The sequence below is a fragment of the Canis lupus genome, chromosome 24, assembly GCF_003254725.2.
Source record: "Canis lupus dingo isolate Sandy chromosome 24, ASM325472v2, whole genome shotgun sequence".
Lineage (NCBI taxonomy): Eukaryota > Metazoa > Chordata > Mammalia > Carnivora > Canidae > Canis > Canis lupus.
The window spans coordinates 47,226,884-47,249,709 of NC_064266.1; the positions used below are offsets into that span (position 1 = coordinate 47,226,884).

Consider the following 22,826-nt stretch of genomic DNA (forward strand, 5'->3'; position numbering starts at 1 on the left):
GGCTCACGAACGGGGGTGGGGCCTCGAAAGGGGCGGAGCTCACGGACGGGGCGTGGCCTCGAAGAGGGGCGGGGCTCACGGACGGGGCTCAGGACGGGGGCGGGGCCTCAGAGAGGGGCGGGGCCTCGCGGGTCGGGGGCGGGGCCTCGCGGGCCGGGGGCGGGGCACCCTCCGTCCGGGGCGCGAGCCCAGCGGGTGCGCCCGCGCATGCGCAGGCGGCGCGGCCGTCGCGGTCTCCGGTGCCCGCGGCGTCCGTGGCCCGGCGCCCCCGTCCCCGCCACCTGTGCCCGCGCGCCGAGGTCCGCGAGGGGGCGCCGCCGAGGTGGGGGCGGGGCGGCCGGCCGGGAGCTCCGGGGCCCGGCGCGGGCGGCGGCGGCGGCGTCATGGCGGCCATCCCGTCCGGCGGCTCGCTCGTGGCCACGCACGACTACTACCGGCGTGAGTACGGCCTCGCCCCCGCCCCGTGCGGCCCGGCCCGGCGCGGCGCGGCGCGGCGCGGCGCAGGCTGACCCGGCCCCCCCCGCAGGCCGCCTGGGCTCCGCGTCCGGTAACAGCGCGTGCGGCGGCGCCGACTGCGCGGGGGAGGCCGCCCCGCAGCGCCCCGGCGAGGGCAGGCCCCCCACGGCCGCCGCGGGCCCCTGGTGGGCCGGCTTCTTCTCCGGGAGGTCCGCGCTCGCGTCCACGGCCACCGTGCTGCAGTCGCCGGCGCGGTGAGTGCTCGGCCGGGCGCGGGCGGGCGGGGGGCGGGCGGGCGCCTCTGAGCCAGGCTCTCCCCCAGCCCGCAGCCTCCCCAGGCCTCCGGCGGCGCCGGCACCGGCGACTCGGCCCTGCGAGCCGCGAGGAAGCAGCCCGGGCGCCAGCCTGGCCAAGCCGACCCCGGGCCGCCGTCCTGAGCGCCAGCACCGCTTCGAGCTTCCGAGGCTTCCGAGGCTTCCGAGGCTTCCGAGGCTTCCGAGGCGCCCGGCTCGTCGGGGGGCCTGGCTCACCCCCTCCCTCCCCTCCCCTCCCCTCCCCTCCCCTCCCCTCCCGCCCTGCCCTAGGGACCAGGCAGGCTGCGGCGAGCACAAGCTGTTGGGTTCTTTTGTATCAAAATAGCACAACACCAAAAAGGAAGTTGAGAGAATCCCACTCTTTACTGTCCAAGCCGCACGCGAGCCTTCCCGACACCCTGGAACTGTGTGCCTTGCACCAAGTGGAAAATAAACTCCAAGCAGCCAGTGGCCCTGGTGGTGTGCGTGAGCTCTGAGCCGTGTGCCCCGGGGCCTGGGGTTGAAGTCACCAGACCCTTCTCAGCCTCACTTCCTGGCGGGGGCGAGGAGCTGGCCTTGCTCCCTGGGCCGTCCCCCGGCCCCTCACTGGGGAGCCCCCTGCCAGGTCCGGCCCAGGCTGAGGCCGGCAAGCTGCTTCCACAAGTGTGGGGCCTTGGCTGCTGAGGGGGTGGGAGCCGGGGAGAGCAGGCTCAGGAGTTGGACAGGGAGCCTCCCCTCAGGGCCCTGGGCTAGAGGGAGCTGTGCCCCTGCCCCCCACTCGTGACTGCAGGGAGGGAACAGGGCCAGACTGTCTCCAGGAGCCTTCCTATAACGGTGGTGCCTCTTCTAGGCCGTTGTGGGACACGTCCTGGGTACAGGGAGCCAAAACTAACGCTGAGTGGCAAGGGGGTAAAGGGGTGTCCCATTCCTCACAGGTGACCCAGCTGTGGACCAGCTCCAACCAGGGACCTGGGGAGCCTGTGCTCGTGTCCTCCTGGGCGGGCGGGCCGGTGCACAAGCAGTGCCCACACACCGCAGCGGCCAGCGCAGATTGGCCCGGCTGTGCTGGTCAGGAGAGGGCAGCCTCGGGAGGGAGGTCAGGGGCTCTGCTGGCTGCGCTCCTGCCCCTCTTCCCCGTAGTGGGCTATAAATAGCTGCGCACCAGCAATCGCAGGTGTGGGCAGAGCCTGCGGTTCCCTGGGGCTGCAGCCCCGTCCTGTCTGCTCTGTCCAGGCAGGAGGCTGGCTAGGGAGGCCATCCCCACCTCATCAGATGGACCCAGGGTGGGATAGGGGCCCCAGAGGGTCGCCTGAGAGCTGCTCGGGCTGTGTCCAGATGAGGCCCTCCAGCTGCTGATTGCCATGGCAGGAAGGCAGGGACGGCGCCCAGCCCCGGCTGGCAGACAGCAGAGCCCCATGAGCCAACAGTCCGTCCTGGGAAGTCTCTGTCCCTCCCCCCCCAGTCAGGAGGAGGCTTGGGCCACATGGCACAGGGTGAGCCCTGGGCCCTTTAGGAAGGAGGGTAACCAGGCGCTGGAGGGTTCTGGAATTGGCGTTGGCTGTGGAGAGCTGCGGCACCGTCCAAGAGTCTCAGGAGGACAGCAGGGGCCACGCCTCCACTGCGCCGGGACAGGGTGGGCCCGTGGCCCAAGGAGCGTGTTAGCACCTTCCTCTGCCCGTACTCCTGATCTGAGGCCCAGGGTGGCACCCAGCCCCTCTCCCCGGGTCCTGGGCCAGCTGCCTCCACGGTGCAGCAGGAGGGGGTCGTTCAGAGCGGGTCCTCGTACCTGGTGACATAGGAGAGCCTCTCCCGCAGGGCTTTGGAGCAGGGCCTCTGCTCGGGGTCCCTGTGCCAGCACGAGAGCATCAGCTTGTGTGCGGTGGGTGGGCACTCGGGGGGGCAGGGCCCACGGTAGCCCGAGTCCACCCTCAGGAAGGCCTCGTGGTTGGACATGCCTGTGGGGGGGCGGCGAGAGGGGCTGCGGGGGCCGGCAGCTGGCGCCCACCTCCCCTCCCCTCCCCCCTAGGAAGCCACACTGCCATCTGCTGCCCTGGCAGGAAACCCTGGGCCAAGCTCCCGCCCGCTGCACCCCTGCACACAGTTCTAACACCCCCGGAGGGCTGGCTGGTGCACGCGCCGGGTCCAGGTGATGGCACCCTCCTGCCCCACCCCCCACCCCCGTCAGGGACCCTGTTGGGGGCCCAGTACCCGGATAAGGCACCTGCCCCCTGCTCAAAATCTCGTGGAGGAGAATCCCGAAGGACCAGGCGTCAGATCCGATGGAGTAAAGCGCTGGGGAGGGGGCGTCGGGGGCGGTCCTGGGAGAGGTACACGTCCTCCTGCAACCGGATCAGGCGCAGGTGCCCCCAGAGGGAGGCACTTGGACACGGGCCCTGGGGGCGCCGGGAGGCGGGCGAGGTGTTCACACCGCGGGCTCACAGGGCTGCCCCCAGCGGGCTGGGCACGGGAAGGCCGTGCGACCGCCTGTCCTGCCTGCTGCCGGCCACCGGGTGGGCGAGGAGACGGCCTTCCCGGCAGCACCCGCTCGCGCCGAGCACGGAGCCGCGGCGTCCAGACGGCAGCCCGGGAGCCGAGGCCCTGGACGCCGGCCGTCAGCGGGGACATCGGAGCTGGGAGCGCGGCCAGCGCAGGAGGCCGTGGTGACCGCTCGGAGCGGACGCGCGCGTTCGTGGCTTTCAAGGGCTCGGGAACTTGGCTCTGAGGGGCGTGGGCCGGAGGCCCTGTCAGGCGCCCGGTGTCGCGGCTGTTTGTAGAGCTGCTGAGTGTGCGCGGGGCTCGGGGCTAAACCGCGTGGAGGGGGTCCGCGGATGGGCCTGGGAGGCCGGGCTGCCCGGGCCGGGGGGGGCCTGCCTGTCCCCTCGCAGCTTCCTGCGCCCGCGGCCTCCCCGAGGCTGGGCGGCCCCCCGCGCCCGACACCCCGGCTGCAGGCACTGGACGCCCGCCGCGGCCGCCTACCTTGGTGAGCCTGGCGCCCGAAGTCCCCGGCTTGCAGATGTCGTGTGGCCCCCCGGGGGCGCTCCGGCGGCCAGGTCCTGGTGGGTGTAGTGCTGCGACTGCAGCAGCACGTGCCCTCGGCCACCTGTGACGCGAGGCCCACCAGCTCCGAGAGGGCAGGGCTTCCTCGTGGGCGTCTGCAGGGGCAGGAGCCGCGGTCAGGGGCTCGGGGACCCGGCTGCAAAGGCAGGGCCTGATGCAAAAATGGGACCAGTGGACCTGTCGCAGCCCTCCTGGAAGCCGGGTCTGGGTCCGGGCGCAGGCACGGACTGTACACACCCCGTCGCCGTTCCCCCAATTTCCTTTCCGGGAATGGACACTAAAGTGATAGGAACTGAGCGGCGTAAGGACCGGGGCGTCCGTCACAGCAGCGCTGACACGGCTGAGGACCTCGCGGAGTCTCAGCGCCGGCGAACACACGAGGCGGCTCCACTGGTGCACGTGGTCGTGGGCCCGTGGGAACGCTGCGCGCCTGACACCCAGCGTCCCTGGTGCTACAGTCTGGGCAGGCACACGCGCGTGTGGACGCCGCCCGTCCTGCGGCACACCCGCGTTGTCTCGCGTCTCTAACGGGCAGCGGCCGTGTGTGCTGCGGGTGCTAAATGAGGTCCCAGAGGGCGAGGGCTGTGACTCGTGTGCACATGGGCGAGTGCCCGTGCACACACCCCGGAGGAAGGGCCAGCGCCTTCCAGAACAGCAGGGAGGACCCAGGCTGCGTGTCCGGAAGCCAGAAGGGCGTGCTGGAGGCCTGTGCCTGGCACGGGGCCACGAGGGGTTTCTCTGCACGTCTCCCACGCCCTCCAGCGAGCACGGGTCACTAGGACCCCAGAGAGGAAGCCCGGGTGCCGCCCGCCAGCCCGCTCACCCCGCAGCAGCTCCAGAAGGCTCCCCTTGGGCATGAGCTCCGTGACGATGTACACGGGGTCCCCCCGGATGCCACGGCCTACGGTGCCAGGGCGTGCTTGTGTCGGAGCTTCTTCATGGCCTGGACCTCCGCCTGGAACGTGTGCTGGTGTAGGAGGTCACCTGTGGGGGCAGGAGGCCTGGGTGGCTGCGGCCCCGGCCCTGCCATCCCCCCCCCCCCGCCCCAGGCGTCACGGCTGCTCCACGCGGCCCACGCCCGCCCAGGCCACGTGCAAAGCGGAACATCCCCCACGTGTGTTCCTGCGAGCCCCTGGCTCCTGAAGGGGATCCGGACCTCGTGAGTTGAAAGGAGATTTTAGAGGACTCGGCAGGTTTCTAGGGGTCTACTCACTTTAATGGCTTTCCATTTACATTAAGAATTTAAAATTGCTTTCTTAAATAAGTGCATTTAGGCAATAGCACATACATCGAAAGGACGCCAGAGGACCCTGCCGTGGGTGCTGCGCGCAGGCCGTGACACCCGGGCTGGCTGGGCCGCCCGCCCCCTCCGCGAGGCCCCACTCGCCTCGAGCAATCACCGTGATAGCCACGCGGACCTGGTCTTTCCAGAGCCCCTCGAGGACCTCCCCGGGGTAGCCGGACCCCAGCTTCCTGCAGAGCGTGAACTCCCCCTATGGCCTCTCCCAGCCTTCACGTGGGGCAGGGGCTTGGGCTCGAGCTGGAGGGACAGCAGGGACACAGGCCAGGGGTGCTCCCCCCAGTCCACCCTCAGGGATGCCCCCCTCTGACCCCAGGACGGGGGCCCCGCTCTGCCCTCAAATGTAGAGCAACACAGGGTCCGGCCTGTGGCCAGGCTTCCCGGGCGCCGCAGACACCCTCAGGGCCCCTGCAGGCCAGTGACCTCGGCCGCGGCCACTCACACAAGACTCAGCTAGCCGCCCTGTCCCCAGGCTGCCCCGGCCTGGAGGGACGCAGGACAGGGGACGCGGGGCGGGGCGGGTGCACAACCGGCCCCTCCCTGGCCCGGGGGAAGGCACATCCCACCCCCGCCGCCAGCTCTGGGGGACCACGGCCTCCAGGACACACCGACCTCCACCTGGGTGACACCGAGGGCCGTGCACGGGGGTGGGGGGGGCAGCGGGCGGCCTACCTTCCAGCAGGGCACGGTCAGCCGTGGGCCGTGGGACAGACTCCGGGTCCGGTGATGCTCCGGGAGCTCGGGCAGCCCGCGGGAGGACGTGGCCGCACGGCCCGCCTGTCCCGCACCGCAGGGGACAGAGGCGCTCGCGTCCGGGGCCCCAGGAACTAGCCGCCCTGGGGGAGTCTGGGCGGACACACAGACCGAGGGGGCGGGCCGGGTCGGAGGACCCTGAGTCCCGCGGGGGGCCACGGGCTGGCGCCAAGGGTCGCGGAGGCCGTACCCGAGAGAACGTAGTCGGCGCCCGGCTTTTCGCTGCCCCGACCAGGGAGGTGCCCGGGGTGTCCTCGGCCTGCAGCCGGTGCGGCGCTTCGGAGCACGAGATGCGGCCGAGCCACCTGGGACGGGGCGGGGCGGTCCGGGGCTGCTGACCCCACATCCTCCCAGCTGCGCCCCGACTCCCCGACTCACAGCCCCCATGATCCCGTCCCTGCCCAACGGCCACTTCTCTGGCCTTCGGAGACCCCGGATGTGCCACAGGGCCGGGCTGGACCCCAGGAAAGGCCGCAGTGACCCAGAAGGGCTGCAGGCACCGCTGCCCCCTGCCCAGGGCCCAGGGTGTGCCACCTGTGGGGTCAGAGCCACTCCCATCCCACGGACATGAGTGGGACCCCGGGGTCTGGGCTTCAGCAACCGCGTGGCCAGGCTCAGCGGATGCTCACGCACACGGGCCCACGGGTGCCCACACGCGCCGGCACGGGGCAGGACCAGCCCTGGACCACCGGGCGTGACTGCCCAGCTCTGCCCTTGGTCCCTGTTCCTTCAGGCGTCATGAACAGGAGCCCCCACCCGGGGCCCCAGGCCCCACGCCCGCCCTGATCGTTAGCACACCCTGAATCTCATTTGCTCACCTCTCCGACCACCCTCCTCCTTCCTGCTTTTCAAATGCACTAGGATGTGGGGACCTCAGGGCCTTTGCACCAGCCGTGGCCAGCTCTGCCCTGTCGCTGTCACGGGACCCTGCCTTGTGAGAGCGTGCTGTGTCCGATGGCACTGCCGGTCTCCCTGCAGGAGGAGGACCCCTCGCCCGGGCCCCAGCAGCTCCCGGGTCACAGGAGGCAGGCACAGAGCCCCTCAGGCCGGCTCTCGGCCCCGAGCTCAGGGGAGCAGTGTGGGGCGCCGTGCACACGGCTCTGCCAGGCTGCCCAGGGTGGCCTGCACATCCTGTGCTCCCACGGGCCGTGGGGCAACCACCACGTCCGGGAGCCCCTGCACCCAGACAGGCCTGTCGCATCGGCCGTCCTGCTCCAAGTCGGTCACGCGTCTGGTTTTGGCTGTTTGGAAGGTGAGTGAGGCTTCACTCCCCAAAAGGCCTAGTCCCTGCCCCGGACCCCTACGCAGACCCCAGCCCTCGGCTGGCCATCCGGGAGCCCATGGTGGACCCCCTGTGTCCTCTCTGGGTCCTGGCACCATGAAGTGACTGTGGGGGAGCCCAGAGAAGGGGCCACGTCCCCCTGCAGCCCCCTGTCCCCAGATGTCACATGCCCAAACCTACTCCGCCGTCCCGGGACCAGGTGGGGGCGTCCAGCCCAACAGGAGGCACAGGAGGTGGAGTCGCGTGTCCCCCAGGAGCAGCCCCGCACCTCAACCCTCCCCAGGACCCAGCCACTGGGCAACACACACTGTCCTGAGGGCTGCGGGAGGGGGGCCCCTTGGGGTGACCCAGCAGGGCCATGGGGACACTCACGGCTCAGACTCTACCGTCCCCTTCCCAGCCAGGTAGCTGTGGGGCACGTAGCCCTGGCCCAGGCCCCACCGGCCACATCCAGCAGCACGGCCCCCCACAGTCCTCCTCCTTCCACGCGGAGCAGGTCCCCCGCCCAGAAACTCAGCTCCCCGTCCGTGTGGGGCCTGGAAGTCCCAGAGGCCCACGTACTGGGGCCCCGGGTGGGCCTGGCCCGGGATCCCATGGCCGGTGCAGCAGGACTGGCCTCCTGGCCTCGCGGCCGTTCCCTCCCAGGCCGGGAGCCGGCCTGCTCCCCTGTGCGGAGGCGGCCCCACCTGCAGCCACCAGGTGGCCTCTCCCTGGGCTCCCCGGCACCCAGGGCTGCCCCCCGCCGGCCCAGCAGCTCTCTCCTGCACCCCCCCTCTCCCCCCCGCTGAGGCCGGGTCCGCCTGGGCAACCGTCATGCCCACCTGCTCCGGGAAGCGTGTCTACCACGTGGCCACGCAGCCGGGCCTCAGCCACTTGGGCCCTTCCTGGGGTCCCGGCCAGCCGTGGGGGCTCAGGTGGGAGTGAGGCGGGAGGGGGAGGGGGAAGGACAGGGCCTGTGGGAGGTCACCCCGGCCCAACCTGCGGGGGCTCGGGACCAGCGGGGCGGGAGGGACGGCGAGCTCTCCACTGCCTGAGGCCCAGGTGGGCGCTGCCGTCCGCTCCCTGCCCTGGGGGCTCCCGGCCACCACCACCCACCACCCACCGAGGGGGCTGGGGCGGCCGGGGCGCCCTGGGGTCGGCGCGAAGATGGCTGAGGCCCAGGGCTGGGGAGGCGCAGGTGATGCCTGCCCGACGTGGTCCTGGGAGCGGAGTCACCGCGGCTCAGTCTGGTTGCGGATCAAGAGGAACGTGTATTGCTCGGGAAGTTCAGCAGCAGGCGGCGCGGGGGGGGGGGGGGTGCCCCCTCTGCGCATCCACCCCCAATCCTGGGCACTCTGCTCCGGTCCCCTGTGCCCTGGGGACCCGTCCCGGCACCTCGGTGAGTCGCTCAGCGCACACCTCCCGGGATCTCCGTGGGCGACCCCGGGAGGCAGGAGGGTACTGAGGACGGAGGGCCCCCCGCCCAGGCCAGCCCGAGGCCCCGGAGCACCGAACCCATTCGGCTTGTGGCTGGTGACACGCCAGGAGTGCGCCGAGACCCCCACTCATGGCTCCGAGCCCAGCACGTTCCTTCCCTCAGAGGCCACTGCCCGGCCGGCTCCACCCGCACCGGCTCCTTGGTCTCACCCGGAGGCCCCCCACCCTCCAGGGCAGGACCCAGGGGTCCCAGGGCTGCAGGCCAAACCCTCCCGAGGTGAGGGGTGCTGGCCCCAGCCTAGCCGGCCAGTGCCTGCCCCCTCCCTCCGTGCTGCCCTGGCCTGCGGTGACCTCGGCACCCTCCCCAGCCCTGCGAGGCATCTGTGCCCGCTCTGGGGTCCCGGTGACCCTGTGCCCGCCCTCGGGCAGGGCCTGTGATGGGGGGAGGGTACAGAGCTGGCCGAACTGCACGGAGGCCCAAGAAGCAGGGGCGCTTTGCCTGCCTCTCCCCTCCCGTCCCCCGGGCCCTCTGCGGGCACGGTTGCCATCACGGGGGTCGCGGGGGGCGAGGACCTGGACACCATCTCATGGTGACTGGAGCGGGCGGGGGAGTGAGAAGCAGCACCGCGTGTGTCACCCGGACGTCCCCACCGGCGGGAGATCAGCCCAGGTGGGGCAGGCCCACCCGGACGCCCGCTGCTGCCTTCCCAGGAGCCGGTTGTTGCCAGTGGCCTGAACCCCACGGCATCCAGCCGCGCCCCCGCCCGACCCTGCACAGCCAGGCCGGCTCCCAGCGCCCCCAGCACCGAGGCGGACACCCTGCCTGCCTGACCTTTGCCCCATCTAAGGGTCTCCCACCCGGGGCAGCCACCCGGCCTGATGTCCCCCACTTGGGTCGCAGCCTCAGGGAGTCTCGGGCCTGCTGGGGGCCAGCACCCTGGGAACAGGGTCCCCTGATCCGGGCACCAGGATGCCCTGGGCCACGGGGTGGGCTCTCCTGCTGTGACCAACCAGCTCCCACTCCCGCTGTGGTTCTGGGGGTCGCGGCCCACGCAGAATGCGTGTCTGTGCGTGTGTCTGAGTCCACGTATATTTATAGGGTGCTGCCTTGAGCACCGGTCTCTGTGCCCGGGGGCCCAGTGTGCCCTGTGCCCGGGGTCTGCCTGGGAGCCCAGCACGGGCCACAGGGGGACTCTGCAGAAAGTCGGGAAGAGGGCGCGAAGGGTCCAGGAGCAGGGCTCCTCTGTGGGCCAGAACCAGCCCGGCAGCCCCTGGACGCCCACGCGGGGACCTTCCCTCTCCAGGGACACCAGGTCACGCCGGCCGAGGACCTCAGCCCCTCCTGTGTGAGCGGGCGTCTGCCTTCCTCGTGCACACGCGTGCACGCCAGGGCGTGTCAGGGTGCGAGGCCCACGGCCAGGGGCGGTTTCAGGCCGCCGGCACCCCGGATGCGTTCAGCCAATACTGTCCGCGGGCACAGGCCACGCAGGGACGCCCGGCCCCAGCCCCGTGCCTGGCGCCGCGGGTCACGTGTGAGCAGGGCGGAGGCGCCCGTGGGCCGCGCTCAGCCTGTCCTGCAGCGTGGCGAAGGCCGGCCGCCGCGCGGGGCTGCCCTTCCAGCACTCCAGCATGAGCGTGTAGACCTCGGCCGGGCAGGCGGCGGGCCGCGGCAGCCGGTAGCCTCGAGTCACCTGCTGCAGGGCCTCGTGGTTGCTCAGCCCTGCGGAGGCGGTGAGAGGGGCTGGCGGGCGGCCTCTCCTCCCCCGGGGTCGCCGTGGACACCGCCCGGCTCTCCAGATCCCGCCCCGGAGGCTCGGCGCCCTTCCGCGCCAGCGGCCGCCAGGGCAGGGGCGCCTCCTCCCTCAGACCCCCTCGCAGCCCACCTTCGTAGGGACACTGGCCGTGGGTGAAGACCTCATAGAGCAGGACCCCGAAGGACCAGACGTCTGACTTCGGGGAGTAGATGCGATAGTTGGCTGCCTCGGGCGCCGTCCACTTGACAGGGATCTTGCAGCCACTGCTTGGGGAGTAGATGTCCTCCTGGGCGAGGGGACACGAGCGGTGGGCGGGCGGCGGAGCGACGCCCTCCCCCCAGCCACCGCGGGGTCGGTGGTCCCCACCTGGACTGACCTTGAGCAGCCGGGCCAGGCCGAAGTCGGCCACCTTGCAGGCCAGGTCGTCACCCACAAGCACGTTCCTGGCCGCCAGGTCCCGGTGCACGATGCGCCGCTCCTCCAGGTAGCTCATGCCCTCAGCCACCTGGCACGCAAAGCTCAGCAGGACGGGCAGGCCCAGGGCCCGTCCCTCGGGGCCTGCGAGCAAGGCCGCCGTCAGGGGCCGGGTGTGCACACCATGCCTCTCTCTGTGCCTCGGGTCCCCGCCCCTAAGGGGGGACAGCAGGCACCGTGCTGCACGGTGACCCCCGGTGGGCTGCTCCCTGGCGACCTGGCCTGCGCCCCCAGGAGCAACCAGACACCAGGGAGCCGCCCGGGGCTGCGCTCAGCTCAGCCTGGGCCCGCCGTGCTCTGACGGGGCCCCCACAAGGCACAGGACTGGCCCAAGGCCCGAACCCACCGCTGGCCGGAGCCCGCCACCCCTCTGGGCCTCCGACGGCCGCACCTGGTGCACTGCCCAAGGCCGTGCCGGGAAGGGGCCTGGCGGTCTGGGCTGCGCGTGGACGCCCGGGTGCCCCGAGGCTGCTGGCGGGTGGGCCGGGGCAGCCACTCACCGCCCAGGAAGGCCTGCAGGTTGCCCTTGCGCATGAGCTCGGTGACGATGTACACGGGCTCGCCAGCCGAGCACACGGCGTGCAGCCGGATGAGACGCTCGTGCCTCAGGCTCTTGAGTGTCTGGATCTCCTTGGCGAGGTCCGCCAGCTTCATGTAGGCTGCGGGAGGGGGCACCGCTGCCGCACCCGCCCACAGCAGCCTGTGGCCGCCCCGGGGCTCGCGGGGGCAGAGGGCCTCACCCACCTGATTTAATGACCTTGACGGCCACCGGCGTGGAGCCAAGCCACAGGCCTTCCCACACCTCCCCGAAGTGGCCTTCTCCCAGCTTCCTCCGCAGGGCAAACTCTGAGCGAGGCCGCTCCCACTCGTCCTGCTGGGGGAGCTTCTGAGGGGGCGGGGGGCACCCCGAGCCTCCGCCTGCCGCTCCCTGGAAACAAAGGACGGTTTCTCCCGGAGCGCCGGGCCCTGACCTGGCCCTCAGTGGCACCTGCTGGAGGTGGACACCCACCCACGGACACTCGTTACCGCCCTGCCAGGCCTGTCATTAGAAACCAGAGGAACAGGATTGCCGCCCGGCCCGGGCACGATGGCTCGTCCGGCGCCGCCAGCGCGCAGCTGCTCCAGCGCAGGGCCCCCGGCGTCCCTCCTACGGCTTCCGCCCGGGCCACGGCCGCGCCCCCTCCCCAGACTTGCCCCAGCCCTCGCGCCCCCTGCACAGCCGGGTGTGGGAGTGGGGCCTCCAGGGCTCCTGCGCCGCAGCCCCGGGAGTCCCCAGAGATGGCGACGCCACGCACGTGGGGCAGAGCCAGCCCAGGCAGGGCCTGGCTGGAGCGTGGAGGCACAGCCGGGCCCCCGGGGCTCCCAGGCCTTTCTGGCTCCTGGTCCTGCTCGCGGACAGGCCTGGGCCTGTGGCCTTGCTCGCTGCCCTGACGTGGGCCGGGCGCCGGGGCAGGAGGTGCGGGGCACCGGCCCACCTGGGCCACACAGGGCTGCAGCAGCGGGTTCCGGATCAGCTTCCAGTTGGCCGCGTAGTAGGCGAGCAGCTCCTCCAGGCTGGGGAAGAGCCGGCCCTTCTGCAGGTAGAGACCGTCGGCGGCCGCGGAGATGCGGTAGTGGCGAACCTTGGCCTGGGCCCGGACTGCAGTGGGCACAGGTGAAGGCCGTGTGCGGGCCGCCCACTCCCTCCACCCCGGCCGGGTGGCGGCCCAGCCTTCCCTGCGCCCCGCAGACGCCTGGAGCCTCGCGGAAAAGGAGGGGGCATGGGCAGCTGCGGGCGTGGGCCGCGGGGGGCCGCGAGCCCAGGGTGCCCCCCCCCGACAGGCAGCGCGTGGATGGAGGCAGGTGGGGTGGGGCGAGCGGGCCTGGCCTGCCGTGGGGCAGCCCGGCCTGGGGACCCCAGGGGCCCGCCGCGTACCTGAGAGCGAGTAGTCCCCGTGGCTGCTCTCGCTGGGCCGAACGAGGAAGGCCCCGGGCGCGTTGGCGGGAGACAGGAGCAGCTGCTGTGCGCGGGCGCGGCTGATGCCGCTGAAGTACCAGCTGCCGGGGCAGAAGGCGTCAGCGCCAGGCCCGGCCCCCGCGGCCCCTGCCCCCACGCCCCTAGGAGCGCGACTGCCGCTGGCTCTCGGGGACCGGCCGGGGGTCCCGGGGCAGGGTCTGCATCGCCCTCCCCGCAGTGCCCGCCTGTGGAGTCACCGGGGAGGGGACAGGAGGACAGTGCGGCCCGACAGATTCCCCGTTAGCCGGGCTCACAGAATGACGGCGGCCCCGGCCGGGGGCTGACCTGCCAAGCCCCGACTGCCGAGCCCTACTGGGGCCGGGGTCCGCCGGGGCCCGACTGCAGCACGAGGCTCCGAAGCCCCTGGACGGGCATGGCCCGCCTGCCCCGCGTGGCCGACAGGTGGGGCCCACAGAAGCTCCCTCCAGAGCTGGAGGTCGGGCGGGAGGCACCCCAGGTCCGCCCCTGAGGGTCCCCTGGTGCAGGCCAGCCCTTGCCCTCGGCCCACGCAGACACGCTGCCCCCATGAAGCCGAGCACGCTGAGGGTGCCCGGGGCTTCCCCATCGGACACCCCATCTGGGCTGCAGTCCACCTGAGTCACAGCAGGTGCGGATCCCTGGGTCCTCGTTCTGGGAAGGAAAATGGAAATGCTCCTGCCCCGCCCCCCCACATCGCCTGCCCAGCTTCCCATCCTGGGACCTCCTGCTTCCCAGGGATTCTGGGGACCCCGTCCTCAGGGACAGCCATGAGCACGGCCCTCTTCCACCCTAAAGGGGGACACAGGGTTCTAGGGGCCACGGAGTGGCTCTGACCCCTCCTTGGGGCTTCAGGACCCAAAGCCTGATGCCTAGTAAGTCGACACAAGCAGGGTGTCCCCTGTGAATGGACCAGGTGGTCAGTCATGGGCATGCCCAGCCCCGTGGGGCCCACCGGCCAGGACGGCTTCCCGCCTAGGAAGGGCCGCAGGGACTGCCCGGGACAGCAGCGCCAGGGAGCAGAGGCACGGGTGTCCCTATCCCCAGCTCGCCCCTGGAGCTGAGTCCTCGGGAAGTCTCTGGGGCAGGACAGTGGCTGACAGGAGACTAGTTGAGGGTCCTCCCCCTGCCCAGCCTGCCTGGCCCTGGGGACAGACGACCAGGTGTCTGCAGCAAATGACACCACGAGTGTGGGCAGCCCTTTCATCCTGGGCCCAGGCAAACAGTCATTACGGCTTCCTCCCGGCACCCGCTCCCAGCCCCGGTGCCCCCCAGCCCCGCAGCCTCTGCTAAGAGCAGCTCCGCAAGCAGAGGGTCTGTGCGCCCCTCCCCATCGGAGGCTGCCAGTAGGCGGGCGCGGGGTAGGGACACCCGGAGCCCCCTCAGAAGGTGCCTCCCTGTGACCCAGGCCTTGCCGTGGCACATGCAAATACCCCAGGACACGGTGGGGAGGCCCAGGGCCCCTGGGAAACTGGACGTGGCCTGAGCGAGGCTGAACCCCAACGCTGGTTGGCAGAGGACGTGAGGGGCCCAGGCCAGCCCAGCTGGACACAGACAAGAGGCCAGTGTTGGGGGGAAGTCCGGGCAGCTGGGCCTGGCCCTGCTGGCTATTCACCAGCTTCTGGTCTTTTCTCACCCGGCCATCACCTCCATGCACGCTGGCATCGCCAGCCCGCTCCCCGTGCCCCCCAGCGGGGTCTCATCTGTCTAGACAGCAGGTCTTGCCGTGGCCACGACATCCAGGCAGACCCTCTGCACCCAGGGGAGAGGCAGGGAGGGGCACGATGTCCACCCAGCCGGAGCTGGCAAGTGGCTGTGCCAGGAGCTCCCCGAGCTGCAGACCCTAAGTCTGGGCTGAAGGTCACGTCCTCCCCAAGCCCGTGGGAGAGCCCCCGCCCTGCACGATTCCCTCCACGATCGCAGACTAGCGAGCCAACAGCCGGGTGTCCGCCAGCCCGCCCCCGCCTGCAGACTTTGCTGGCCCCAGGGCTCCTGGGCGTGCTGGGGGTGGGGGCTTGACCCCCCCCCCCCGCGTGCCCCCCTCTGGGAGGGCCCTGTCCGCTCCATGCCTGGCCCAGTGCAGCAGGGAGAGTCCTGGCGCCTACAGTCCAGGGAGGGGGCAGGTGAGCGCACCTCTCAGCTCAGCAGGTCACCCCCACGCCCTCACGGCCTGCGGATGGCCTCCTGCTCACCTAGGTCCTCATCGGGAGCTCCAGGACCACAGGGCCGGCGTGTCACCGGCGTCTCACCCGCAGCTGCGCCCAGGACCCTAGCCCCTGCCCTGCCGGCAGCGACGCTCCGCCAAGGCGGCACGAGAGGCCCCAGGGTGCGCTCAGGGCCAGCGCTGAATCCCCATGTGACAGCAGGAGGGCCTGGCTGGCCCCGGTGTCTGGCCCCCGCCCTGCCGGCCGACCGCTCCTGCCGGGGCCATCCCCGCGTTCCCTCCCGGCGTCCAGGAACCAGGACAACCCCGTGCTTGCTCCGCCAGGTGGGAAGGCCGCAGGGTCCCGGGCACACGGGGGCGGGTCGGTGGAGGGAAGGAAGGAAGGAGCCGATGCTGGCCCCAAGCCTGTGCCTCCCCTGCCCCCAGGGCGCGGTGCTACTCACGGGCGGTCCGGGAGCGGCTCCGGCTCCGGCTCCGGCTCCGGGGCGGCCCTGGCCAGGTGGCTGAGCGGTACCGGCCCGGGGCTGGGCGGGCCCGAGAGCCTGCGCGCCAAGAGGTAGTCGCCGTCCTCCCTGAGGGCGCACGGCCGGTCCCCGCGGCGGACGCTCAGCTCCCCCGCGCCCCGCGCGCTGAAGTCCGCCGTGCGCTCGGGGAGCCCGGGGAGCCCGTCGTCCGGCGCCGCCACCGGCCAGATCTTGTCCCAGAAGAAGGACAGGAAGGTCAGCCGCTTCCTGAGGAAGGGCTCCATGCCCCCGGCGTCGCCGCGGCCGGGCTTCGGGCCGGATGGGGCCCAGGGCGGCCCTGCAGCCCCCGCACGCGACAGCCGCGCCCCGACGGCCTGGACGTGTTTGGGGCCCGAGCAGGTGCGGGCGGGGCGGGGCCGCGGGAGGGGGCGGGGCCGCGGAGGGGCGTGGCTACGGGCTCAAGGGGGTCGCGGGAGGGGGCGTGGCCGCGGGAGGGGCGGTGCTATGGTCGCACGGGGGCCGCGGAGGGGGCGGGGCCGCGGAGGGGCGGGGCCGCGGAGGGGCGGGGCCGCGGAGGGGCGGGGCCGCGGAGGGGCGGGGCCGCGGAGGGGCGGGGCCGCGGAGGGGCGGGGCCGCGGAGGGGCGGGGCTATGGGCCCAAGGGGCGTCCGCGCAAGCGCACGCGGGCGCCCGCCCTGACCTGAGCCTTGCCCTCCGAGGCCGGGCTCCCGACGAGGACCGGGAGCTGCGCGCGTGGCGCCGGCGGGTGTTCCGTAGGCGTGGGCCGCGCCTCGGCGCAAAGCCCTGCGCAGCCCTTCCCTGCCCGCCCGGAGCCGGCGGGGGAGCCCGGCGCTGGCAAGTGCGGTCAGCGCCCCGCGCCCCGGCTGCACGTTGTGCAGGGAGCATCGGTGTCCCCGGGGGGCTCGGGAGCAGCAGGAGCGCTCCCCGGGGCCGCCCGGTGCTGGGCCGTGCACCCGACCCCCGCGGCCCGGACACCCCGACAGCCAGCTGGGGAGGGGCGGGGTGCGGCGGCACAGAGGGTGGCGGGGAAGCCTGGGCCGGGGCGACGCCACCCTCCGCTGTGCTCCCGGGTCGGTGCCAGGTCAGCCTCCGGTTCTGGGCGGGATGGGAGGGCGGCCCCGGGGTTCCTGGGGCAGGGTCCTTGCGGGGGGGCTCCAGCCCCAGGCGGCTCAGCCCCTTGGGGCCCCGATGGCCACACCCCGGCCGCCCGGGGCTGGATTGAGCCATGTGGTTGCCCACGGCCCCACGGCCCCACGCCGCGGCTGTTGGAGCTGCAGCAGGGCACAGCCTGGGGCTCCCCGGGGCACTCGACCGCCCGAGCCGCCTGCGAGGCTCGCAGACTGTACGGCCCCACGTCACCGGCCCTCCAGTCTGGCCCTCCCCGGCACCCTGCAGAGGAGCCCCAAGGCAGCTCTCTGGGGTTCAGGCAGCCTGGGGAGGGTGGGCACGACCCTCATCCTGTGGGTCGGCAGCTGGAGGGAAGGGCCTGGAACACCTGAAGCTTGGGCACCACCGCCTCTCGGTGACTCTGCCCGCCCCACCCCTGGGAAACCAGGCTCAGAGCCTCTGACCCCCTGGGACGCAGGGAGGCCTCACCAGGTCCTGGGACGGCCCTCCGTGTGCTACCCACGCCCACACCCACACTTGGGGTCAAGCACTGAGCACTGGACGGATGCCTCCTGGACACTCCCAGTGACTCCAAGCCCCAGAGTCCCAGCTGCTGGGACTCAGCACATTCCGTCCAGGAGTCAGAGCAGGTAGGGAGGGGCCCCCCTCGGTCCTCTGGCCTGGCCTCCACGGGGTTCCAGTGGGGACACTTCTTAGCAGGACAGTGTGCTGGGCAGTGGGGACCTGGCTCGCCAAGAATGCCTGGCCCACCTCCAGGTGACGAGGACCGGGGAGGGGGAGCTGAAGAAGGCCCCGTCCCCCAGAGGGAGAGAGGGCAGTGGGCTCACAGGGAGCACCCCACTCCACAACCTCTCTGCCGGGCCCTCCCCCGTCGCCCCACCCACAAACCCCCAGACCAACTCTCTTCGGCAGCCCCTCCCCTCCAAGCCACCTCCTGTGCTCACACACACACACACACACACACACACACATACTTACACACACGCCCAGGGCCGGGGAGGGGGGCTGGGAGCAAGAGCCACTATGTCCACCTTGTCATTGGCAGCTCTCGGAGTTCCCTGGCACCCGCTGGTCTAGCTGCTGCCCTCCAACGCCCGGGCTCCGGGGCAGCCACCGGGCACAGCCCTGACTCTGCCGCTGGCCTGCAAGCCTCCCCTCCTCGCTGGCCCTAACCACAGGAATGGTGCTTCGTGGGGGCGACGGGAGGACCCCCCCCCAACTCGGGAAGGGGTCAGAGCACAGGCTTCTTTTAAGATTTTATTTGAGGGAGAGAGAGCACAAGTGGGGAGGGGGGCAGAGGGAGAAGCGGACTCCCCACTGAGCAGGGGGCTGGACCCCAGGACCATGACCTGAGCTGAAGGCGGACACTTCACTGACGGAGCCCCCGGTGCCCCAGAGGACAGTGCTGCTGTGGCACCCACTAGCCCAGGACGTCGGGGAAGGTGCACACAGCGCGCAGGGCCCGGGTGAGGGCTCCGAGCAGCTCTGCTGGGAGGAGGGGGTCGCTCTCTGGAGGACACGCTGTGGGGTCTGTGCCCCTGGGGTCCCACCACCCCCAGGCCCCCACCCTCACGGCTCTCCAGCCTAAGGGGAGCCCGGTACTGCCCCCCTGCCAGGGCCCCGAAGGTGGGGGGGGGGGGCTGCGGGATGGGCCAGTCCTGCGTCTCCTCCCATGCACAACCAGGTGTCATCAAAGATGTTTGCGCTCCGGGAACTGGGCCAGCATCATTCTCTTCCAACTGCCTGAGAATCTACAATTCTCTCAAAACCAAGAATTTAAGTTTTTATAGTTAAGTAAAAAAAAGGGGGGGTGGGGCCGAGGAGAGGGCAGAGGCCCAAGACCTGGCCCAGGAGGGCAGGAGTCTCCGGCTCTCTGGGGTGGGCTGCAGCCTGGGGTGGCTTCCTCCTCGGGCTCCCCGCTTTCCAGCGCCGCCTCCCCCCAGCCCTCACACAGCACCCCCTTTCCAAACCCAAGGGTGAGCATCTACTGAGCGGGGCGGAAATGGCATCCGCGTGCCCCCCAGGGCTGACCTCTGCAGCCTCTGTGCCAGGCCTGGACTGCCCCGCCACCGCTCGCCGGGGGTCACCCCGAGGGGCCAGTGCAGCTGGGGGGAGTCCCTGCATGCAGAACAGGCTGGCAGGGAGCTCGGAGACAGGTGCCCTATCCTGGGGGGCCGCCAGGGTACCCGGGGGGCACGCCCACCCCCATCCTCCCCAAGGAGGCCAATAGCGCCTGGGTGTCCGAGAGGGGCCTCTGCGGGGAGGCCCCAGGCCGCTGACACGGCTCAGGGAAGGGGCTCCCTGGCGGCCCCATGTGTCCAGCCGGATGGGGAGTACCCGCCCAGGCAGTTGTCACCACCCGCCGGCGCCGCCCAGCTCTCCCCTCTCACCGGGCGCCGGGACAGGGCCGGGCAGGCGGGCGGCCAGCCTCAGTTTACTCCTCCCCGCGGGAGCCTACTTGGGCTTGGCTTGCGGGACACCTCGGCCGGTCGCCCAGTCGGGGCCGCCCCCTCCCCACACCCCGGCGGCGCCCGCCCCGCCCCCGCCCCCGCCCCCGCCCCCGCCCCGCGGGCGGAGCGCACAGAGGCCGCGGTCGCCATGGCAACCCGCAGGACGCGGCGCGGAGCAGGTCCCGGGCGGCCCTCGCTCCCGGACGCAGGGCAAGTGGGCGCGGGCGGGGCGGCGGGGCGACCGGGGAGGGCACAGTGGGACCCAGGGCGGCCCAGCGGCGGCCACCCCCGGCCCGGCCCGGCCTCGCAGACCCCCTCTCTGGTGCCCAGGGCCTGCTCTGGCTTCTCCCCGGGAAGGTGAAGGGCTGGCCTCTGGGGAGGGCCCAGACTGGGGTCGGCACCGCCCTGCCGCTCGGGGCGCTCTCAGCAAGTCACTCAACCTGCCAACTCTTTTTTTTTTTTTTTTTTAAGATTTTATTCATTCATTCATGAGACACACACACACAGAGGCAGAGACAGGCCGAGCGGAGGGAGAAGCAGGCCCCATGCAGGGAGCCCCATGTGGGACTTGACCCCGGGGCTCTAGGATCAGGCCCTGGGCCGGAGGCAGGCGCTAAACCGCTGACCCCCGGGCTCCTGCCAACTTTCTTTGTGATTAACCGAAGCCTTGGGTGGCTGCGGCTGGCCCAGAACCTGGGGCTGTCTCCCCGTCTGAGGGGCGGCTGGGGCCCAGGGCAGCCGTCAGACTGCTGGCCCTTCAAGGAGCGCAGCCTGCAGGGGGGGTCCTGGCGCCCCTGCGCCTGCCCCAGCCAGCTCCCTCCCACCGCCCCCTAGAGCTGGGAGCCGGGGCAGGGGTGGCACGGGAGGAGGGTCAGGCCCTGGAGTTGACGGCTGGCCTCAGATCCTGAACTGAGGAGCTACAAGGCATTTTAGCTTCAGGTACCCCGATTATGAGATGGGGCACCAGGATCTTCCCGCCCCGAGGGGCGTCGAGGCACAGAGTGGGGCTCAGTAACCAGGAGCTGAGGCCAGCGGCCACCCCGCCGCCTCCACTGGCTCCAGGCACCAGCTGGCCTTGTGTTTGGGTGAGCCCTGGCCCCCTGCCCCGGCCTGCAGTGACAGGGAGGGGTAGCAGGCCCGCAGGGTGGTGGTGGCCCCCACAGGGAGTCTGCTGCTGCCCGGACAGGATCACACCGAATCCTCTCAACAGTCCCCAGGGCGCACCCTGAGGCCTCAGCCAGGCCCCACAGCTGCTCGGTGCTGCCCCAGAGCCCATTGGCCTCGCCCCTCCCTGTGTCATCACAATGACTCCCCAGCGAGTGGTTGCCCCCCAGCGGGCGGTGTTACCCAGATCTGCAGCCTGGCCACCTGCCTCCGGCAGCGCCTTCCCAGAGAGACGTGCTCCCCCATAAGCTGCTCCTGCGGGGCGGGCCCCGGGGCCCAGGATGGAGGGCAGCGGGCCCGGAGCCGCCCCCTCCGCACACAAACACTGACCCGAGTGAGCCCCCGCGGGTGGCGGAGGCCGCGGGCTGTTTCCGCTCACAGCCCCCGCCCCCCCCCAGACAATGAACTTGCAGGTGACAGGCCTGGGCCTGGACAAGATGAAGCTGGACAGTCCTCAGTCCTTCCTGGACCAGGAGGAGGCGGAGGAGGCGGAGGAGCAGCAGCTGCTGGCGCCGGCGGCTTGGCGGACCTACATGGAGCGCCGCGCGGCGCTGCGCGAGTTCCTGACGGCGGAGCTGAGCCCGCAGCTGCTCAAGCGCCACCACGCCCGCATGGAGCTGCTCAGGAAGTGTTCCTACTACATCGAGATCCTGCCCAAGCACCTGGCCCTGGGTGACCAGAACCCCCTGGTGCTGCCCAGCACCATGTTCCAGCTCATCGACCCCTGGAAGTTCCAGCGCATGAAGAAGGTGGGCACCGCCCAGACCAAGATCCAGCTCCTGCTGCTCGGGGACCTGCTGGAGCAGCTGGACCGCGGCCGCGCCGAGCTCGACGCTCTGCTGGAGTCGCCTGACCCGCGGCCCTTTGTGGCCGGCTGGGGCCTGGTGGAGCAGCGGCTGGCCGACCTGTCGGCGGTCGTGGACAGCTTCCTGGCCCTGATGGTGCCCGGGCGTCTGCACATCAAGCACCGCCTGGTGTCTGACGTCGGCGCCACCAAGATCCCGCACATCAGGCTCATGCTGAGCACCAAGATGCCCGTCGTGTTCGATCGAAAGGAGTCGGTGGCCCACCAGGACTGGGTCAGCCTGCGCTGGTTCGTCACCATCCAGCCAGCGGCACCAGAGCAGTTTGAGCTTCGCTTCAAGCTGCTGGACCCACGGACACAGCAGGAGTGCACGCAGTGCGGCATCATCCCCGTGGCCGCCTGCACCTTCGACATCCACAACCTGCTGCCCAACCGCTCCTACAAGTTCACCGTCAAGAGAGCAGAGAGCTACACACTGGTGTACGAGCCCTGGCGGGACAGCCTCACCCTGCACACCAGGCCGGGGCCCCCCGAAGGGCGCGCCCCCAGTCGGCTAGGCAAGCCGGGCCTGCCCCTGCCCACACTTTCTGAGAGATGATTTTCTAATATTTATCCACTAATAAAGACTATAAACTCACACACACACAAAGAAACAAACCTACTTATGTTTTAGAGGCAGCAGCAGCCACGCGAGTGTTTTCTTCAGACTCTGCCCCAGGCGCCCCGGGCTCCCGCCCTCTTTTCCCCGGTGCGGGCCCAGGCTGGACCTTCCAGGGTAGCCGGTCCCGGGAGAAAGAAACCGCAGTCCCGGCGACCTGCGGCCACGAGCAAGCATGAGGGATTCTCCAGGGGCCTCAGCCCCGTGGCCCAGCCCCTCCCGCCTGCCCCAGGCCAGGGTTCCCCACGGGGACCTGTAGCTTCACGGGGACAGTCCGGGTTAAGTGAAGTCTTTCCCCAGAAGGAGCTAACGCTCATCCGCACGCCTGCCCCGGGGCGGTGAGGGCCGGGCAAGGCAGCCTGGCCCGGGCCTCCCCGAGACACAGGCCAGTGCAGCTGCCGCGTGGCGGCCCTCGGCGCCAGCTGCCACGCCCCGGGCGACCGGCCAGCCCCGCGCTGATGCCGCTACAGCCTGTCCTCGCCCTCCGGCTCGATCCCGCAACCTCGGGGTGCTCAGCCCGCTCGGCTCCGCGCACACGTCCTGCTGCCGCGGCTTGCCTGCGTCCAGGTCCAGGAGGACGGCCCTGTGTGGGGAGCCGTGGGGACCCGCCGTCCGCAGACCGCCCCTCCACTGCCGTGCCCGTCTCCGGGGTCGCAAGGGCCCCTGAGAGCAGGTGTGGCAGGAAAAGATGACCAGGAACAGGGATAGTCTCCCCCACTGGCAGAGGAGTGGTTTGCAGAGCGCGCGGGTCCCCAACTGTCAGAAATGCCCCGGGACCTGCCCCCCAGCTCTCGACGTGGGGTAGGCTCCCCCTAGGCCTCGCCAGGAGCTGACCCACTGGGCGCTGCTGCATGCCATTCAGGAGGCCAGGCCTCACTGTGGCATTAAGTGGCTGTGGGGTGGACACTCCTGGATGTTCCTCAAGGCCCAGTCACCCCAAGGCACCCTGGAGAGGGGAGGTGGGTGGGGGCAGGGGTGGGGCAGAGAGAGCAGAGCCAGAGCCCAGGGATCCCGGTTTGTGCCAGGTCACAGATCGCACCAAGAAGGGGGAGTCCGGTGTTGGGGGTCACCAAGGGAGGCGGGTCCCTGCGGTGAGAGCCCCTCGCCACCAAGCCTGGCACTCCCGCCTCTTCGAGCCTTGCCGGACTCCGGGCTGATGAGGGCACGACTTCCTGCCGCAGGGCACCTGTTGGTCCTCCCTTCAGTACTCCCCAGG

At 71.3% G+C, this 22,826-nt stretch overlaps 4 protein-coding genes and 1 long non-coding RNA gene across 8 annotated transcripts; 2 read left to right on the plus strand and 3 right to left on the minus strand.

Annotated features, from left to right (window-relative positions):
* The first annotated feature begins 220 nt into the window (after nt 1-220).
* On the plus strand, nt 221-1,281 carry PPDPF (pancreatic progenitor cell differentiation and proliferation factor). Of its 2 annotated transcripts, XM_035705626.2 has the most exons (4): nt 221-438; nt 527-710; nt 779-956; nt 1,096-1,220. In XM_035705626.2, the coding sequence occupies exons 1-3, from the start codon at nt 384-386 to the stop codon at nt 891-893; spliced, it is 354 nt and encodes a 117-aa protein (XP_035561519.1). In that variant the 5' UTR covers nt 221-383; the 3' UTR covers nt 894-956; nt 1,096-1,220. The 2 variants fall into 2 exon arrangements, with proteins under 2 accessions (XP_035561519.1, XP_025326485.1); XM_025470700.3 differs by lacking the exon at nt 779-956 and having other exon boundaries at nt 1,096-1,281.
* On the minus strand, nt 1,111-8,120 carry PTK6 (protein tyrosine kinase 6). Its single transcript, XM_049100390.1, is given in 16 exon segments — nt 1,111-2,367; nt 2,536-2,704; nt 2,958-3,064; nt 3,066-3,088; nt 3,726-3,793; nt 3,796-3,831; nt 3,834-3,878; nt 3,881-3,901; nt 4,630-4,695; nt 4,698-4,790; nt 5,194-5,322; nt 5,325-5,346; nt 5,779-6,586; nt 7,514-7,574; nt 7,577-7,673; nt 7,675-8,120. Coding segments are annotated over 16 exon segments (2,136 nt in total). The 5' UTR covers nt 7,957-8,120; the 3' UTR covers nt 1,111-2,258.
* Nucleotides 8,121-8,182: 62 nt separating this feature from the next.
* On the minus strand, nt 8,183-15,733 carry SRMS (src-related kinase lacking C-terminal regulatory tyrosine and N-terminal myristylation sites). Its single transcript, XM_025470696.3, has 8 exons — nt 15,365-15,733; nt 12,701-12,822; nt 12,261-12,424; nt 11,530-11,713; nt 11,286-11,444; nt 10,688-10,869; nt 10,441-10,597; nt 8,183-10,277 (listed from the first exon to the last, which is right to left on the minus strand). Exons 1-8 carry the CDS (start codon nt 15,667-15,669, stop codon nt 10,084-10,086), a joined length of 1,467 nt encoding a protein of 488 aa, XP_025326481.1. The 5' UTR covers nt 15,670-15,733; the 3' UTR covers nt 8,183-10,083.
* Nucleotides 15,734-17,777: 2,044 nt separating this feature from the next.
* LOC112674270 (uncharacterized) lies at nt 17,778-19,074 on the minus strand. The gene is made up of 2 exons (XR_007405405.1): nt 18,924-19,074; nt 17,778-18,294 (listed from the first exon to the last, which is right to left on the minus strand). It is a non-coding gene; the product is annotated as an uncharacterized LOC112674270 (long non-coding RNA).
* An 8-nt stretch (nt 19,075-19,082) lies between these two features.
* FNDC11 (fibronectin type III domain containing 11) lies at nt 19,083-21,636 on the plus strand. Of its 3 annotated transcripts, none has more exons than XM_025470698.3 (2): nt 19,083-19,193; nt 20,546-21,636. In XM_025470698.3, the coding sequence occupies exon 2, from the start codon at nt 20,549-20,551 to the stop codon at nt 21,548-21,550; it is 1,002 nt and encodes a 333-aa protein (XP_025326483.1). In that variant the 5' UTR covers nt 19,083-19,193; nt 20,546-20,548; the 3' UTR covers nt 21,551-21,636. The 3 variants fall into 3 exon arrangements, with proteins under 3 accessions (XP_025326483.1, XP_048956125.1, XP_025326484.1); XM_049100168.1 differs by lacking the exon at nt 19,083-19,193 and adding an exon at nt 19,321-19,340; XM_025470699.3 differs by lacking the exon at nt 19,083-19,193 and adding an exon at nt 19,795-20,068.
* The last annotated feature ends 1,190 nt before the right edge of the window (nt 21,637-22,826 follow it).

Coding starts and splice junctions, on each gene's coding strand:
- PPDPF (XM_025470700.3), top strand. CDS start 384: ATGGCGGCCATCCCGTCCGGCGGCTCGCTCGTGGCCACGCACGACTAC. Junction 439..526: donor CACGCACGACTACTACCGGC/GTGAGTACGGCC, acceptor CCCCCCCCGCAG/GCCGCCTGGGCTCCGCGTCC. Junction 711..1,095: donor GTGCTGCAGTCGCCGGCGCG/GTGAGTGCTCGG, acceptor GTATCAAAATAG/CACAACACCAAAAAGGAAGT.
- SRMS (XM_025470696.3), bottom strand. CDS start 15,669: ATGGAGCCCTTCCTCAGGAAGCGGCTGACCTTCCTGTCCTTCTTCTGG. Junction 12,425..12,700: donor CGGGGACTACTCGCTCTCAG/GTACGCGGCGGG, acceptor TGCCCACTGCAG/TCCGGGCCCAGGCCAAGGTT. Junction 10,598..10,687: donor GCCTGGCCCGGCTGCTCAAG/GTCAGTCCAGGT, acceptor CCCCTCGCCCAG/GAGGACATCTACTCCCCAAG.
- FNDC11 (XM_025470699.3), top strand. CDS start 19,934: ATGAGATGGGGCACCAGGATCTTCCCGCCCCGAGGGGCGTCGAGGCAC. Junction 20,069..20,545: donor CCAGCTGGCCTTGTGTTTGG/GTGAGCCCTGGC, acceptor GCCCCCCCCCAG/ACAATGAACTTGCAGGTGAC.